Source organism: Peromyscus californicus, unplaced genomic scaffold (genome assembly GCF_007827085.1).
Source record: "Peromyscus californicus insignis strain IS unplaced genomic scaffold, ASM782708v3 Scaffold_12__1_contigs__length_115047231, whole genome shotgun sequence".
Lineage (NCBI taxonomy): Eukaryota > Metazoa > Chordata > Mammalia > Rodentia > Cricetidae > Peromyscus > Peromyscus californicus.
In genome coordinates, this window is record NW_026294413.1 from 78,099,845 (window position 1) to 78,115,736 (window position 15,892).

Below are 15,892 nucleotides of genomic sequence, written 5' to 3' on the forward strand. Positions count from 1 at the left end.
GATTGTGTTTGTGTGGGTGAGTTTCTTCTAGAATTGTTTCTATTTTACATTTAAGAGTAAATATATTTTAAAATGATATGTTATAAACGTATTTATAAATTATGTATGTTATGAAGACATAGAAATATGAAATCTTAAATATTTAATGTTTGAGATTAAAATCTGTTTGGAATTTGCCATGGTGAATGGTATGAGGAATGTATGATCCAGGTGGCTACTTTGATGCCCCAGCACAACTGAAATAGTGGAGTTTTGTTCAGGATTTGAGGTGTTGTGGTTTACATAAAACTCTGACATGTGTGGAGCTCTATTTCTGAGCCATGCCTCACTGGTTTGTCTGTATGTCAGTACCACTGGTTCAATTTGTAGAGTTTCTAATATATATGAAAGGTTTAGGCCTTTGCATATTTTTGTTTTCAGAAATGCATGCTTATTTTGTTTTCATATGCCATTTAAAATTAGCCGATGCAGTTTTTCCCCTTCCCCAACTCTATCTAAATTCTGCTGATGTTCAATTTATGTTATCTTAGGGACAGCTGACATCTTAAGAGTGGATCCTCCCATCCTAGACTATGATGTTTTTCCGTTGTTAAAGTATCGTCTGTGTCCTTCAATCGTGGTGTTTTTGTTTGTTTTTAAAAGACATTTCTTCTTTGAAAGATCGCTTTTAGTTTCATAGCAAAAAAAAAAAAAAAAAAAAAAAGACGAGGAAAGCACAGAGATCTCTCCTTTATCCCCTTTCCCGCCAGATTGGAGCATCACTTGTTAGCAGTAAGTCAGTTTCTAGTGACGTATTTCTTATCTTATTTTTATTTTATTTTTATTTTTTTAGTTTTTCGAGACAGGGTTTCTCTGTGTAGCTTTGCACCTTTCCTAGCACTTACTTTGGAGACCAGGCTGGCCTCGAACTCACAGAGATCCGCCTGCCTCTGCCTCCCGAGTGCTGGGATTAAAGGCGTGCGCCACCACCGCCCGGCAACGTATTTCTTTTCTCTGGTGGTTTTGGGGATCTGACCCTTGGATAAGCTAGGCAAATGATCTAATCCCTGCCTGCTGACACATGATATTCACCCAAAGTCCACAAGTTACATTAGGATTCACTCTACATGTTGCGTATTCTGTGGGTTTGAATAAATGTGTCAAGAACTGAATCAGTCGTTGTAGACCACACAGCTTTCTCACTGTCCTGGAACATTTGTGCCCCACTCCAAGAGACCACTGATCTTTTGTGTCTTTATAGTTGTGCTCTTTGACCCTAAGGAGTTTATTCTAATTTTGGCCAAGTGGTGGTGGTGCACGCCTTTAATTCCAGCACTCAGGAGGGGGAGGCAGAGGCAAACAGATCTCTGTGAGTTCAAGGGTAGCCTGGTCTACAGAATGAGTTCCAGGACAGGTAGTACTACACAAAGAGAAATCCTGTCTTGAAAAAAAAAAAAAAGAATTTACTTTATTTATATTTAATTTTTATGTATTTAATTTTTATTTTAAAAACTGAAAAATGTTAAAACATAGTTTGTTTTTAGCTTAAAAACAAACTGAAAAAATTAGGTTATACCCACTAATAAAGTAGTACAGTGTATTAATGATAGCAATAAACTATAGTTAGATTGAGCAGTAATATTCTTACTGTATGCATGAGTGTTCCATAAGGATATTAACACACAGATGGTCTTCATAATCCTGCCATTGTGGTCTTCATAATCCATAGCTGGACAGCTCCCTCCCACTGGTTTATGTCTTGTTCTTTTTTTCAGGATGCTTTTATTTGCTGTTTGATATACTTATTCATAAGATGTATATGTATATATCATGTATAAAATATGTGTATAACCACATTCTTCTAGCACCTTATTAGGATTTGATATATTCATAAGAGGTATATGTATAATTATATATATGAGATATATGTATAGTTACATTATTTTTCTCACCTAGCATTTTATTAAACTGAAAATAGGCAACCCAAAATTAACTGACCTTTTTAAGCGTACAAAATTTTTTTTAGTGAAAAATAGATATTTTTCATACAGTTTATTCTGATCACAGTCTCCTGTTTCGTCTCCCTCCACATCCTCCCCATCTCCCCCCCCATCTAACCACATACCTCTTTCTCTCTTTCTGTAGAAAACAAACAAGGCAGATAAAAAATAAACAAATCAGAATGAAACAAAGCAAACACAAAGGAAAAAACAAGACAAAACGAAAAGCTTGAGAAGCACACATGTGCAGAGACACAAGCACACACAGAAAACCATAAAAATACAAAATCAGAAACCATAATACACATGCAAAAGATCAGTGTGGAGGTTTGAATAAGAATGGCCCCCATAGGCTTATGTATTTGAATGCTTAGTCACCAGGGATTAGGAGGTGTGGTCTTGTTGGAGGAAGTTTATCACTGGGGTGGGCTTTGAGGTTTCAAAAGCCCACCCCAGGCCAAAAGCCCAGTCCAGGCCAGTCTTTCTCTTTGCCTGTGGACCAGGATGTAGCTCTCAACTATTGCTCTGGCACCTGCCTGCATGCTGCCAAGCTCCCCAGCACGATAATAATGAACTAACCCACTGAAACTGTAAGCAAGCCCCAATTTAATGCTTTCTTCACAAGAGTTGCTTTGATCATGGTGTTTCTTCACAGCAGTAGAACACAGACTAAAACAACCAGTAAGGTTAAAAAAAAAAAAGAAGATGCCCAGACAAAGCTCATGAGACAAAAACATCTCCCCAAACACCACTGAGTTCCTTTTGAGTTGGCCATCTACTTGGGGCCTGCCTTTGAGTGTGGTTTGTATACCCAGTGAGAGACTGTAGAGAAAACTTAATTTTTCCTTTGCAAGCAGTTGTCAGTTGGAGACAGTTTCTAGGCTACTTCTCTCAGTAGTGAGACCCCCATCTGACTTGAACTTGTGTAGACGCTGTTCACCCCGCCACTGTCCCTGTGAGTTCTTATATGTGTCAGTCCTGTGGTGTCTAGAAGACCTTGTTTCCTTGGCGTCCTCCATCCCCACTGGCTTTGTCTACCTTCTCTTCCCCAGAATTCCCTCGGCCCTGAGGGGCGGGATTTGCTCGAGGCATCCCATTTAGGACTGGGTGTTCCCAGGTCCTAATCTCTGGGCATTGTCCAATGGTGTGTCTGTTCCCGTCTACTGCAGGTGGGAGCTTCTCTGATGATGGCCGAGCGAGATAGTGATCTATGGGTAGAGCAGAGTGTGGTTAGGAGTCATTTTATTGCTGTAGTCCTTTAGCAGAAGAATAGCGTATGGTTTTCCTCTAGGTTCATGCCTGTCTAGTCTCAGGTACTCGACTCCCTGAGCAGTGTCAGGCCTGGGTTTCATCTCTTGGAGGGGGCCTTGCATCCAGTCAGGTAGTGGTTGGTTACTCCCACCCTTTGAACCACTGTTGTACCATGTAGGCAGGTCACCAATGTAGGTGGCAGGGTTTATAGCCGGGTTGGTGTTCGCCTTTCTCCTCTGCTAGTGCGCAAAACTGATCCGTGTGCATGCTACATTACAGCAATTTCAGCCAACTTGTCAGTTATTTTTGGTCAAGATGTTCTACTTAGCCTTATAATTAAGGATGGGAAATATTTGTAGATAACGCTTAGATTGTTTTCAAAACATTTGTCCATGAGCCAAAAGCTTGCTTTTGAGATTATTTGTATTTACTTGCATGAAAAATGTGGAAGCCATGCTGTTACTTTTTTCGCAAAGCATTTGAATTTGTTATGTAGAATGGTTTGGTTGAGAACAATGATCCACAGTTTTTCTTCAACGCTGTTCCTTTTGTCAATAGACTATCAAAAGTTTTGATAAATGACTTCTTTTTTTTTTTTTTCAATATAAAGAAATGTGGTTCGGAAAGAATGAAGTTATAAAATCTGAGAATGAAATAAGTATAAATTTAGGATAATGTTCACATTAATTATTTGTAAATTAGATACTTATGGAGCACTATAGCCAATTATGTGGGCTTTTAAAATGATATTTAAAATGTCATTAAAACATTACTTGAAAATACACCAACTTGATGATGGAGGTTTTAATTGGATAGTTAGAATAAAAGGTTGCTTGTCTTGGATGGGAATTTGTCACAGTGCTATTAATTGGTATTAATGTTAGATCTTCACACTGTGACCTGGGAGCATAATGTGGTATGTGAAATCTGTTAGGTGCTCAATACATGGTGGCTTGGTGGTTGATGAATTTGGAAAGCTCACGCTTTTGCTGGGTGTGGAAGAAGCAGAAGTCTTCCTTTATGGGCCCATAATTGTTTTCGAAGGGGTAAGCTGGTAAGAGACTGCAGTGCTGGAGAAGGACTGGGCTTGTGTCTGGACTTTCAGTTCCTGTTTCACAGGTGACTTCTTGTTTTCAATCTGTCACTTTCTGTATGAATCTGATAGTCACAGACTGGTGGTCTAGATAATAGTAATTTCTTGGGAGTGTTGTGCTGTTCTGTCTGTACACCATCATTTGGAAAACTGAAGCAGAAGGAATTAGTTCAAGCCAGCCTGGATTACGTATGTAGTGAAGGCCAAGCTATCTTGGACTACCTATTAAATCATATCTCAAAAACAAAACAAATGAAGCATGAATAAAGAAAACTCTGCACACATACAAATAATCATACCTTTTCTACTCCCTGTTCCTCTTGTGGGATATTTTGGATACTAAATTAGCTTATACTGTTTTACTGATACTTTGTTTAAAGAATTTGGATTCTGACAACTGTAATTTCTGAAAAAGGGACGATTGATCTACACTGTAACAAAATGGAAAAGCAGACTCTTGGTTCCTTTGTTTGACTGACACCTGCTCAGTCCCGGTCATCTGTCTTAGGCTACGTGGTGATTCTGATGGAGGAGTCTTGGGAGGAGCATCGCCAAAGGAAGGGAAGGCCTTTATGAGGCAGAAAGAACCCCCCAGTTTGAACAGCCCAGCCCATCTCACCACGTTACCAGAGCAAGAAATCCCAAGAGAGACTTTCTCCTCAACCCATTTCTGTCAGCAGTTCTTCTTTGGAACTAAAGTGAAGGAGTACAGACAGGCTTGTGGGATGGACCCCGGAGCTCCCTAGACAGGGCTCATATTCTGGCAATCAGCCTATTAAGGAATATAATAAAGCCAGGAAGCCACTGGGAAAAAATCACAGAGACCATTAGATTATGAATGTCATTAGTTTTGGTTATTATTGTCTCATGGATAATGACTCCTTAATGAGCTTTGGGACATTAGGCAAAGTAACCTCTCTAAACCCTGTAGCCTGATCTTTAAAATGGGGTTAATGATAGTTCCATCTCAGATGTTTGCCATGAAAATTAAACAAGACAGAGTGAGTGCGTTACATAGGGTTCGTTCGTAGTCCAGACCCTGAAACCAGGGTCTGACTGAAGCAGAAGGATTTGGAGTAGATACAGGAAATCTCAGTTTGACCTGAAGGGTCGGAGAACCGGACTGCAAGGCCGTACAGCCCAGAGTTGTGGTTAGAATCATGGCATGCTAAAGTGGGGAGGACTCTTGCTGTGCACTGGATGCACTACCTGCATTGGGGTGCTCGGCAACACTGTTACATTACTGCCTTCGAAGCATTCCTGTCCTGCCGCCACCTCTCCAAGTCATTCTCTACTGTCCCTGGCTCTTCTTATCACTTGCTACTGATCCAGAATCTCAAGCAACTGATTCCAGGTCATTTAGCAAAGCCTTGTAGCAGGGAGGATGGAAAAGCAAGTTTGTGATATTGTTGCCAGAAACTTGGGCTGTGTTCACACTGAATATAATTTCCAAGCTAAGGATTCCCATGGGATCCTTTTAAGCACCCTGGATGATGCTCAGCTGGTTTTGAAGTACCTCAAGGGTATTTTTGGGGTGTTGGCCTAAAGGTGTAGGTCTGGGTTGCCCCTGACCCCATCATTAGCTGTCACCCTTTTTCCACTTTGTAAGAGTGGTCAGTGATGGCTGGGTGTGGTGGGAAGTGCTTGTTATCTAAGCGCCTGAGATTGAGGAAGGAGGAGCCCCTGCAGATTTGAATCCAGCCTGGGCTAAGTAGCAAGACCATTTCTGTAGTGGGTAGCTGTTCCAGCTTTGGCCTTGAAACATTGCCCCTAGAGTGATGGCCGGTAACTGCCACACCTGCCTGTGACCTGCCCCTGGGGCTGACCTGCCCCTGGGGCGTGGCCAAGAGAGACCCCCTTAAGACTCAAGGTGCATATGTGCTTGCTCTCTTCTGCATACCTCATGGTCCTGGAATCTGGATGGGAGACCAAGCTGGAGTTCTCTGCTGGATGATACCTCATCTCTCCCGGATCCTGTAACCCATCCCTATTGACTGTAGTTATCCCAGAAGTAAACCTCTCTTGATTACCAGATAAATTACGTGGAATTGCCTCATTAAATACAGCAATACCTTTCTCCCCTGGTTCCCAAAAGGGTGGGTGATAACATCGGAATGTCAGCCTGTTATTGTCACAAGACCTGGATTTGAATCTCAGCTCTAGCAGCAGCGGTAAATGCTGTGGAGCCCGCCCACTTCCTGTGTAGAGCAGCAGTGCCCCAGCACCATTGGTGGGGCTATAAGGGAAGCATGCAGAGTACCCAGCACAGTGAGCATGCTCAGAAAGCAGAGCAAGAGGCTGCCCTTGGGGACTCCAGCTCGTTTTCCTAGTTCATAAATCTTTAATAAATAGTTAAATATTCAAGCTAACATCATGTGGAATAGCACTTTCAGAGTGACTACCAAGTCAACATAGTCTTGTGACACAGGCATTACTTACCCTTTTCTGCAGCATTTTCTCATGAACAGGTTCCCAGAGGCCATATGACATATGGTACCACAACACAGTGGATGTAGATGCAGATTGGTTTCATAGGAAAGAGATTTGCAAAAATGTAAAACTATGACACTGTTTTTATGAGTTTTTCTTTTGTTCTGGAAGTTTTTTTTTAAATGAAAAAGTTATGATAATATGCAGCAGTGTTCCTATTTTCTAAAATGAAGTATTTTTAAATTCCCCCTTTCCATTTGGCAACTATTAACAGGATAACATACGTAAACAAATTGGACATCAGTAATGGTTAAACTTATAAAAGGGTCTCAATCCCAAAAGGTTGGAGAATTTCTGTTTAAGGGAAAGTGTTTTCCCGTGAGAGAAAGCTGTATTTGAATAGCTTATTGCAAGTATTTAAATGGTCCTTTACTTACTTAAGTATGTGAGCCTGGAAAAACTTTCCAAAATCTTTAATTAACTTAATAAAAATATGGTATGCATGTAGAGAATAAATGAAAAGAAAAACTTTGTTCATGGGCACAACTTATATAGAAATAGACAATAAAATAAAGGAATCATTTTGATGAAGAAATAGAATTTGTTAGTAGACTGGACATGTTGACTCATGCTTGAATCCCAGTATTTGGGAGGCAGAGGCAGAAGGATTGCTGTAAACTGAAGGCCCACTTGGGCTTCATAGTAAAGTAGGTCCGACCAGCCTGAACTACAGAATGAGAGACTGTCTTCATAAAACAAAGAAATACTCTCAATTATGGTGAAGTAGGAAGCTCACTGTTCTAGACACAATAGTATCTGCTTTGTGTCCTGCTCCTGGAGCCTTAATTCAGTAAATGTTTTTATGAGTAGACGCTACAGTATTATTTTCTCTCTTTGTTCTTCTGTGGCCCAGGCTGACTCACAATCCTCTTGCCACCACTGGGGTTACAGATAGGTGTGTCATGCCCAGCTCTCTCCAGTGGTTTGAATTTCCATTTCTCAAAATTGAAGCATGTCCTGCTGTTTTCTTTGGTTATCTCAATAAAAGTCTGATTACCTGCTATGCACTATACGCTATTTTTATACTTCTTGTGATACACCGATAACGTATCATGGTCCTTGCCTTAAGGAGATAATGTTTAGTGGGAGTGAGGAAGTAACACGGAAATGAAATAAAGTGTAGTTCTAGGTAATTGCAAATTATAGCATGCGCCACGAAGGAAGAAGTGAGTAAGAAGGAAAAGCTGCAGACCTGTTGACACAGGAGCAGCGGGACGTCTTCTCCGAGGTGATGTTTAAAGGACCAGATGTGCCAGATGGCGCAAAGGCGTAGCTCCCACCAGAGGCTCTGAGATGTGCCTGGAGTGTGTCAGGCTGAGCACAGGGAGACGCGACGAAGTTGGGAAGGTAGATAGTGCCTAGGTCATGAAAGGCTTAGGGACTCTGGAAAGAAACCCGCAGCTGTGACATGTGGATGGCTCACCGTATCCAAGCCTGAGAGACCTGTAAGATTGGATTAGACTAGGATGTGAATGACTGCAGCTTAAGTCTGCGGAGGTGACGGAGAATGAGTGCTGTGTCTCACCGGTGTCCTCCTGCGTGACCCAGAGACCAGTTTTTTTTTTTTTTTTTTTTTTTTTTTTTTTTTGGTTTTTCGAGACAGGGTTTCTCTGTGTAGCTTTGCGCCTTTCCTGGATCTCGCGCCGTAGACCAGGCTGGCCTCGAACTCACAGAGATCCGCCTGCCTCTGCCTCCCGAGTGCTGGGATTAAAGGCGTGCGCCACCACCGCCCGGCTCAGAGACCAGTTTTACTCCAGTGCTGGTAGAATGATTGTGCTCTCGTTACTCACAATTTGTTCAAAGAAGTTACACTTAAAAAAAAAAAGTTAGGTTTTTTAATAGAGTTTTTACATATGTAGTTAAATCCACGACAGATTTTTCACTAGTTTTCATCTGTGTTTGTTTCAGTGCTCTGCTTTTTAATGAAGTGAAATATGTAACCATCCTGGAAGACCTTCACAGCATAGAAAATTCTCTGAAAGGGAAAGCAGATATGATATTCGCATACGTGGAAGCCATCGGAACACCAGGTACCTGGAGCTCGCTTGGTCTTTGCTGTGCCTGGTGGACTTGTGTGACTGCGCTGAAGTGCTGCAGGCGGTAGACAGCTTAGTGCAGTGTTTGGGTAAAGCGCCTCTGCTGCTGTACCTCCGGTAAGGAGCAGCACGGTGGAGCCCTGCTCCAGAACCCAGGGGTCCAGGTTGGCCTCCCCGCTCCTCAGCTGCTGAGAGTGTGACTTGGACCAGTTATTTAACCTCCATTTTCCAGTCTCTAGATGGGGGACATTTTTGTGGAGAGCCGAGGAAGCCTGGAGTGAATGTGGAAAGAGCAGATGAAGTCCTGAGTGAGTGTGTATAGCATGACGTGGGCAGGGCCATGTCAAAGACCCTGTGTCTCAGGCCCATAGGAGTGCTGACGCCTCCCTCTAGGTGATACTCAGAGGAAAACGGCAAAGCCTTCCTGTGGTCTAAGTATGAGTGTTTACCAGACTGAACAGGGTGTGCAAAAGCTCCAAAAGCTTCCTCCTCCCAGATGACTGCAACCTGAGACTGCTCCCCTACTGAGACAGGCTGACCCCCCCCAACCTTCTTGTTTTGAGAGTAGGTGCTTTCCATCAGAGTGAACCCAACCCACCTGATCCCAGCCTCTGTGTGTGTGTGTGTGTGTGTGTGTGTGTGTCTGTCTGTCCTTTCTTCATTCCCTCATGTACCAGTCAGGTCTCCAGGATCAAGTCTGTCTGTCTGTCTGTCCTTTCTTCATTCCCTCACTGTACCAGTCAGGTCTCCAGGATCAAGCCATGCCGATCATGGCAGAAAATACTTATGCCTACCTCTTAGTGTCATTTGTGAGGCTCAAATGATTGTTTTTCAGGGCACAGGATTGAACCCAGAATAGGATGACGTGAATCTGAATAAATAAAATGCTTTCTGGAATATTTAGTAGTATCATAAGAATGTTTATTATTGCCAGTTTTATTCCCTTTACAGTCTTCATGGTACCTATTATAGATTCTAATATTTGATAAATACTATTGACTCTGCCAAACAGATATAAATATTTTATAGTTTTTCTTAATTTAAAAAACACATTTTTGACAGATCCACATAAACATTAGTACCTAATTATCTTGTAAAGAAGTTTATAAACATTTTATGAGCAGGTTCAGTTATATTTTCTGAACTGCTAGATGTTAATGGTAGTAACTTATTCACGTTCATGTTTGCCGGGGCCTCTCTGAGCACCATGTACAGCAAGTAACTAACCGTATGAGGCAAGAGGATAATTCAGTTCACCATGACTAAGTAGCCAGTGTTAGTTCAAACTTCAAGAGTCTGACCACAAGTAGTTTATTTTAGGCCTATTTAAGCACAGGACAATCTGGTGAAAAATTTCCTGATGGTAATCAACTCAGTCCATGTATACAAGAAAATTTAAGACATGACTCCACGTGCTCTTTGTAAAGTTTATGTGATATCTTCCATAACGAAGGGGTCTGTAGAGTGACAAGTTCACAATAAAGATCTGGGCCAGGATCTGGTGTGGTCTCAGCCATACAGATAGTGTAAAGGTCACCATGCTATTCACCATGTCTGCTTCCAGTCTTGTGGGTGGAGAACACATTCTATGTCTCTCCCTTTGAAGAGACAGCCCTGTATGTTTAACATTGCTGGTTCCCTAGTGCTTATCTGTGAGCACAAGGACCTCTTACCTCCACAAATGTTAAGTACCTTTTTTGTTCATTCATTGTGTGTGTGTGTTTCTGTATTTGTATGTTGGTGTGCATGTAGAGTCCAGAGGTTAATACCAATGTTCTCTTTTGCACGAATCCTAAATGGTCTTATAATAAAACCCGGAGCCAGATAGGGTGAAACAGAGCAAGCCACAGCTACCACCTTTTACCTAATCAACTCCTCAGGCTGACAGAGCCTCTGCAGGAGAGTGAATTTCTGTCTCCTCCCACCTTATATTCCTTTTTCTGCCCAGCACTTCCTGTTTCAACCTTCCTAGAGCTGGGATTAAAGGTGTGTGATCCCAAGTGCTGGAATTAAAGGTGTGTGCCACCACTGCCTGGCTCTGTTTCTTTTTTTAGACTGGATTAATCTCGTGTAGCCCAGTGGGGCCTTGAATTTATAGAGATCCAGAGATCTCTGCCTCTGTCTCCTGAGTGCTAGGATTAAAGGCGTTAAAGGCGTGTGACACCACTGCCTGACCTCTGTGGCTTCGTCTGTGGCTGCCTCTGTCCTCTGATCTTCAGGCAAGCTTTATTTCTTAGATTACAAATATATCACCACAGTTCTCTTCAATTGCTCCATTTTATTTCCTGAGATAAGGTCTCTTGCTGAACCTGGAGCTTACCAATTGGGCTAGTTTAGCTAGTCAGCTTGCCCTGGAGGATCTGCTATCTCTGCCCCCCGAGCACTGGGATTATGGTCCTGCCTGTCTTTTTTATGTGTTTTGAGGAATCTAAACTCCAGTTCTCACACTCCAAGTATTTTACTCACTGTGCCATCTCCCTACCCAATCCTATGCTTTTATGAAATAAACTATATGTTGAAATTTTAGTTTTTTTATAAACATGTAGCTTGCTGGCATGTCACAAAACATACCCTTATAAAATAGTACTTCAGGGCTGGCAAGATGGCTCATTGGGCAAAGACACTTGCCACTAAGCCTGATGGCCCAAGTTCCAATCTTAGGATTCCCCTGTCCCCACATGAAAGGAGAGCTCCAACTACCGGAAGTTGTCTTCTAACTACCGTGTGAGCATTTTCCCTCAAAATAAAAAAAATAAAATAAAATTTAAAACAATATTGACAACTTGCCTATTTTGTTGACTTTTCAGGGTTCTCAGACTTTGCTTTCCCCGGTTTCTAGTTATAATTAGTGAAAAACCGTAAGTGATAGGGGCTCACTCAGCTATAGAAAAACAAGGAATTAAGTCCTTGATTTATATTTAATTGCCTCAACCTGACAATGATGTCTGAAATAGATCGGAAGGAGTAAGGGGCAGAATGAGGGAGAAGATGGGCAGTTACGACAGTATTGCCGCAGGAGATGATGGGGGTGACCTAGACGGGGGCGGCGGTGGATGTGGGGACGAGTGTGAACGTAGGTTAGTGTTCTGGAGGTGGAGTATGACAGCTGTATTTTCTGTCCTGTAGCAGAGACAGAGGTGCCTGGAAAGTTTGGAATGGGAGGTCTGGAGTTCCCTTTCTGACATCATACTGTGAAATACACTAGGTAGCTGGGTGTAACTCGATTGCACTTTTATGTTGGGGATGCAGACAAGGGGCGTGGATTTGAGAAGTACAGCTGTGATGCCCAGGAGCACTTGGGCATTTGCACTCAGAGGTGAAGAGGGACCAGTACAAGGGACGGAAGGGGTGGTCTGCGTGCAGGCTTGCCTAAAGGCAGAGGGAAGAGAAGTGTCTTTCTCCCAGAAAGGCATGCTAGTTGGTCCTCCTCTGAACGTTTCTCCTTATCTCAAGGTATAGGATGCTGTGAAGACAAACAAGAAGACCCCTCGGTTTAGTGTGTCCCATGAGGCTGCAGAGGTGGAATGGGCTTGCTATTTGTTTACTCTCACAAAAGCCCAGGTGAAGGTCATCAGCACCATAAAATCCGGTGGTTATTTAACACAGCAAACCCAGTCTTCTCTCAGGGGCCTCTAGTCCTCCTTCTGTGAGCCCCACTGGGACATAGCATCACCTCACGCCAGAGCACTGAGGAAGAACTTGACTTCCATTTCTCTTCCCTTTCAGTGGCTCAGAAATGTGTCAGTGACTTAATGTCCACATCTGAGAATGGGCCTGTCCATGACCTGAAAGTGTGCTGGTTTTCTTAATTCGGGGAGGGTGAAATGTCATTCAGACATAACTTGAGATTTGCTGTGTATTTTCTTTTTTCAAACCCCACCTCTCCAAAGATTTGCCATGTATTTTAAATAATAATTGGGTAAAAATTTTTAAACAGAATCACCCAGGCATATTTTGGCAGGTAGTATAGGCATGATATTAACAACTCATATAGAGAGGTTTGTTCCAAAGGCCTTTGAGAAAACGTCATTGGGGGCTCACCTCCAAACCAATGGTTTACTTTTCACTCTGACTGTGAGAGTTGACTTCATCAGACTGTCTTCTTACATTGGTACTTTGGATTGCCCATTCATAGAAAATATTTTCATTAACACGACTATAGAGGTGTTTTGCCAAAGATTCACGCTCTACTCTGCTTTATATGACCTTAGCCTGTAGCTTGCCTTTCATACAGTCTCTGGCATCCCCTCAGTGATGCCAGTGTGGGATGTGTATGGCCGGGTCTAGGGTAAAGAGGTAGGGAACCCACCTGTTTTGGCACACACTCCTTGACCATTGGTGGTGCTAACCTGGGGACCATCCAGAATGGGAAAGTCTTACTTTTCCAGATCTAGGGGTCCTCTCTCTAGGGTTGTGGCCACCTCCTGGCAGAGTAAGCTGCCTCTACTCTAGTTCTTATGAGTTCACCCCAACATTTGATCCATCAATCCTAATTCTGGGCTTTTATCTAAAGGAACCGAATCTGTCTTGCAGAGGTATCTGCTCTTGTGTCCATTGCAGCATTATTCACACAGGCAGTTTACAGGAACAACATTCATCTGCACTGCTTTCAGGACAAGTGGTCGTAAATGAGCTGGTAGGAAAGGGCCAGATCTGAATGAAGAGTACGTTAGCCCTCCTTATCCCCCCTCTCTTCTAAAACTTCTGTTGGACAGTCTCTTCTGCATGGTTTCCACCAGCATCACATATTCCTGTGAGGGAAGAAGGGTGTGTGTGTGTGTGTGTGTGTGTGTGTGTGTGTGTGTGTGTGTGTGTGTGTGTGTGTGTGTGTTTTGAGACAATCTTACTATGTAGCCTTGGCTGGCCTCAAAATCAGAGAGATCCACCTGCCTCTGCCTCCTGAGGGCTAGGATTAAAGGCATGTATCACCATGCTTGGACAAAAGTGTTCTTTTTGGAAAGAGCTCTGGTAGACATGCAGGCATTGGATCCTGTCTGACACCAGGATGATCATCACAGAGGCCATGTGTGGATAATAATAAAAACGATCTTCCTCGAAGGTAGATACATCCTTTCTATCAGCCATGTTCTTGGTACAAAAGTGATGACTCTAACTTTGGTGGAGAAGAGCCGGGACTATAAATAGCATGGAGCATCCTCCGTATTTAGCTGAAAGAAGGCTTTGTTCACAGAATGAAAGACCCCTGAACTCTGTCTCCATTTCTGGAAGCTTAAGCAGCAGGTGTGGAGGGAATCCCTTAAGTCTTTTAAAATAAGCATCAGGTGATTCTTAACCAGGCACATTTGGGAAACATCACAGCATACTGTTTCTCAAGATCCACTTCTGGGCACTGGGAATGTTTATATTAGCTACACATCCCACCTATGGAAAAGGAGCTTTTAGGTCTAGGTTCAGTACAGAGCATGCCTTTCCAGCTCAGTGGGTATGCTAGCTATTAATGTTCTGATGTCTGAAATAAAGGAGCCAGCTATGAAAGAAGCACAATCTGTCTGTCTGCTGGGCATGCATACCTCATCCTTCTGTTCAAATAAGAGCTATCTATGTCTTAGTGACTTGAATGGACAGGAGCCTATAATGCCAAAAATGATTTACTTCTGTGAGCCCTTCCACAGTACAGAGACATTTTCATGTTTCTGAATTCTTTTGAGGGGATGTCTTCTCAGGCTTCAGTAATCAGCAGAAACCGGGACACTCCAAACATTCAAGTTATAGCCAGTTCCCTCCTCTAAGGGGGCCATTTCTACTTATACCCTGAAGATTGGGGGTTGGGCTAGAGTCAGTGGAAGAAGGTTTGCTAGCTTTTCTGAGCCCCTGGGCTCAGTCCTCATCACTGGGAGGAGCAGTGGGGAATGGGATATTGCTGAAGATGAGATTTTAAGGAACACAGGACTTGTTAAGTATAGTGAATTAAGAACTGCTAGTTGGCCATAATGCTTAGCAGCATGGTGATTCCTGATGACCTTGACCAGCGCAGTTTCTGCAGATTGATAGCAATCAAGCGTGAGAGAATAGGAGAGAAATTGGAGATGAATGCAGAGACCCAGGAGAGGAGTTTCACTGTAAGGGAAAGGGGAAACCTGGGTCTTGTCTGATATGTGAGAATATGAGAGGCAGAGAAGAATTTGTAAAGAAACTTGTTTGTGTATTGACAAAGTGCTGGTTGTAAAGAGGGAATGCATCATGCAGGGAAGTGGAGGGAATGCATCATGCAGGGGAGTGGAGGGAATGCATCATGCAGGGGAGTGGAGGGAATGCATCATGCAGTGGAGCGGCTGCAGCAAGAGCACCAAGTGGGGGAGAGGTGGGTGGGATCTAGTGAAAGGGGGAGATGTGGTTCTGCCACGGGAGTGCAGAGAGTTCCTCTGTGGTAATAGGAAGAAAGAGACAGAGTATGGCATCAGTTTAGGGGAGTTCATAGACAGAGACAGCTTGGAGCATATGGACTATCCAGCCCCCACCCTCTGTGCATGCTTATCCAAGGAGGCCAGAGGTTTTGTGTGCCTTCAGTTTTTCTCTTCCTTATAGTTTGAGACAGCTTCTAGCTCAGGGTTCTCAACCTGTGGATTGCAACTCCTTTTGGATGCCTGAGACCATTGAAAAGATCAGATATTTACATTATGATTCCTAACAGTAGCAAAATCACCTCTATGAAGTAGCAACGAAAATAATTTTATGTTGGGGGTTAACACAACATGAGGAACTGTATTAAAGGGTCGCAGCATTAGGAAGGTTGAGAACCACTGATCTAGCTGAATCTGGAGCTCACTGATTCAGCTAGATGGGGCCGGTCAGCAAGTCCTGGGGATCCTCCTTTGCCTGGTGACTGTGTCAGAGGAACAGCAGGTGGCAGTTGACTTCAGGAGTTTGGCCCATCAGAATGCAAGGCACTGATGGGCCAGTGTGCTCCAACAAGCATCTCCAGGATGACAGGCTAGATAACGTACCTGATACATTTGAAATCTTGACAAAGAAGAGTGATTGTGGAGGAGTTTAAAAAGAAAGACGTCTAAAGGAAAAAAATG

The 15,892-nt window shown here is 43.0% G+C and overlaps 1 protein-coding gene across 4 annotated transcripts in view; it reads left to right on the top strand.

Moving 5' to 3' along the window:
- Txndc16 (thioredoxin domain containing 16) overlaps positions 1-15,892 on the top strand; it is a 79,496-nt gene that overhangs the window by 19,391 nt on the left and 44,213 nt on the right. For all 4 annotated transcript variants that reach the window (XM_052733464.1, XM_052733465.1, XM_052733466.1 and 1 more), the window contains one exon: positions 8,722-8,843. In XM_052733464.1, the coding sequence (XP_052589424.1) occupies positions 8,722-8,843 (122 nt within the window). The remainder of the gene's footprint in view (positions 1-8,721; positions 8,844-15,892) is intronic.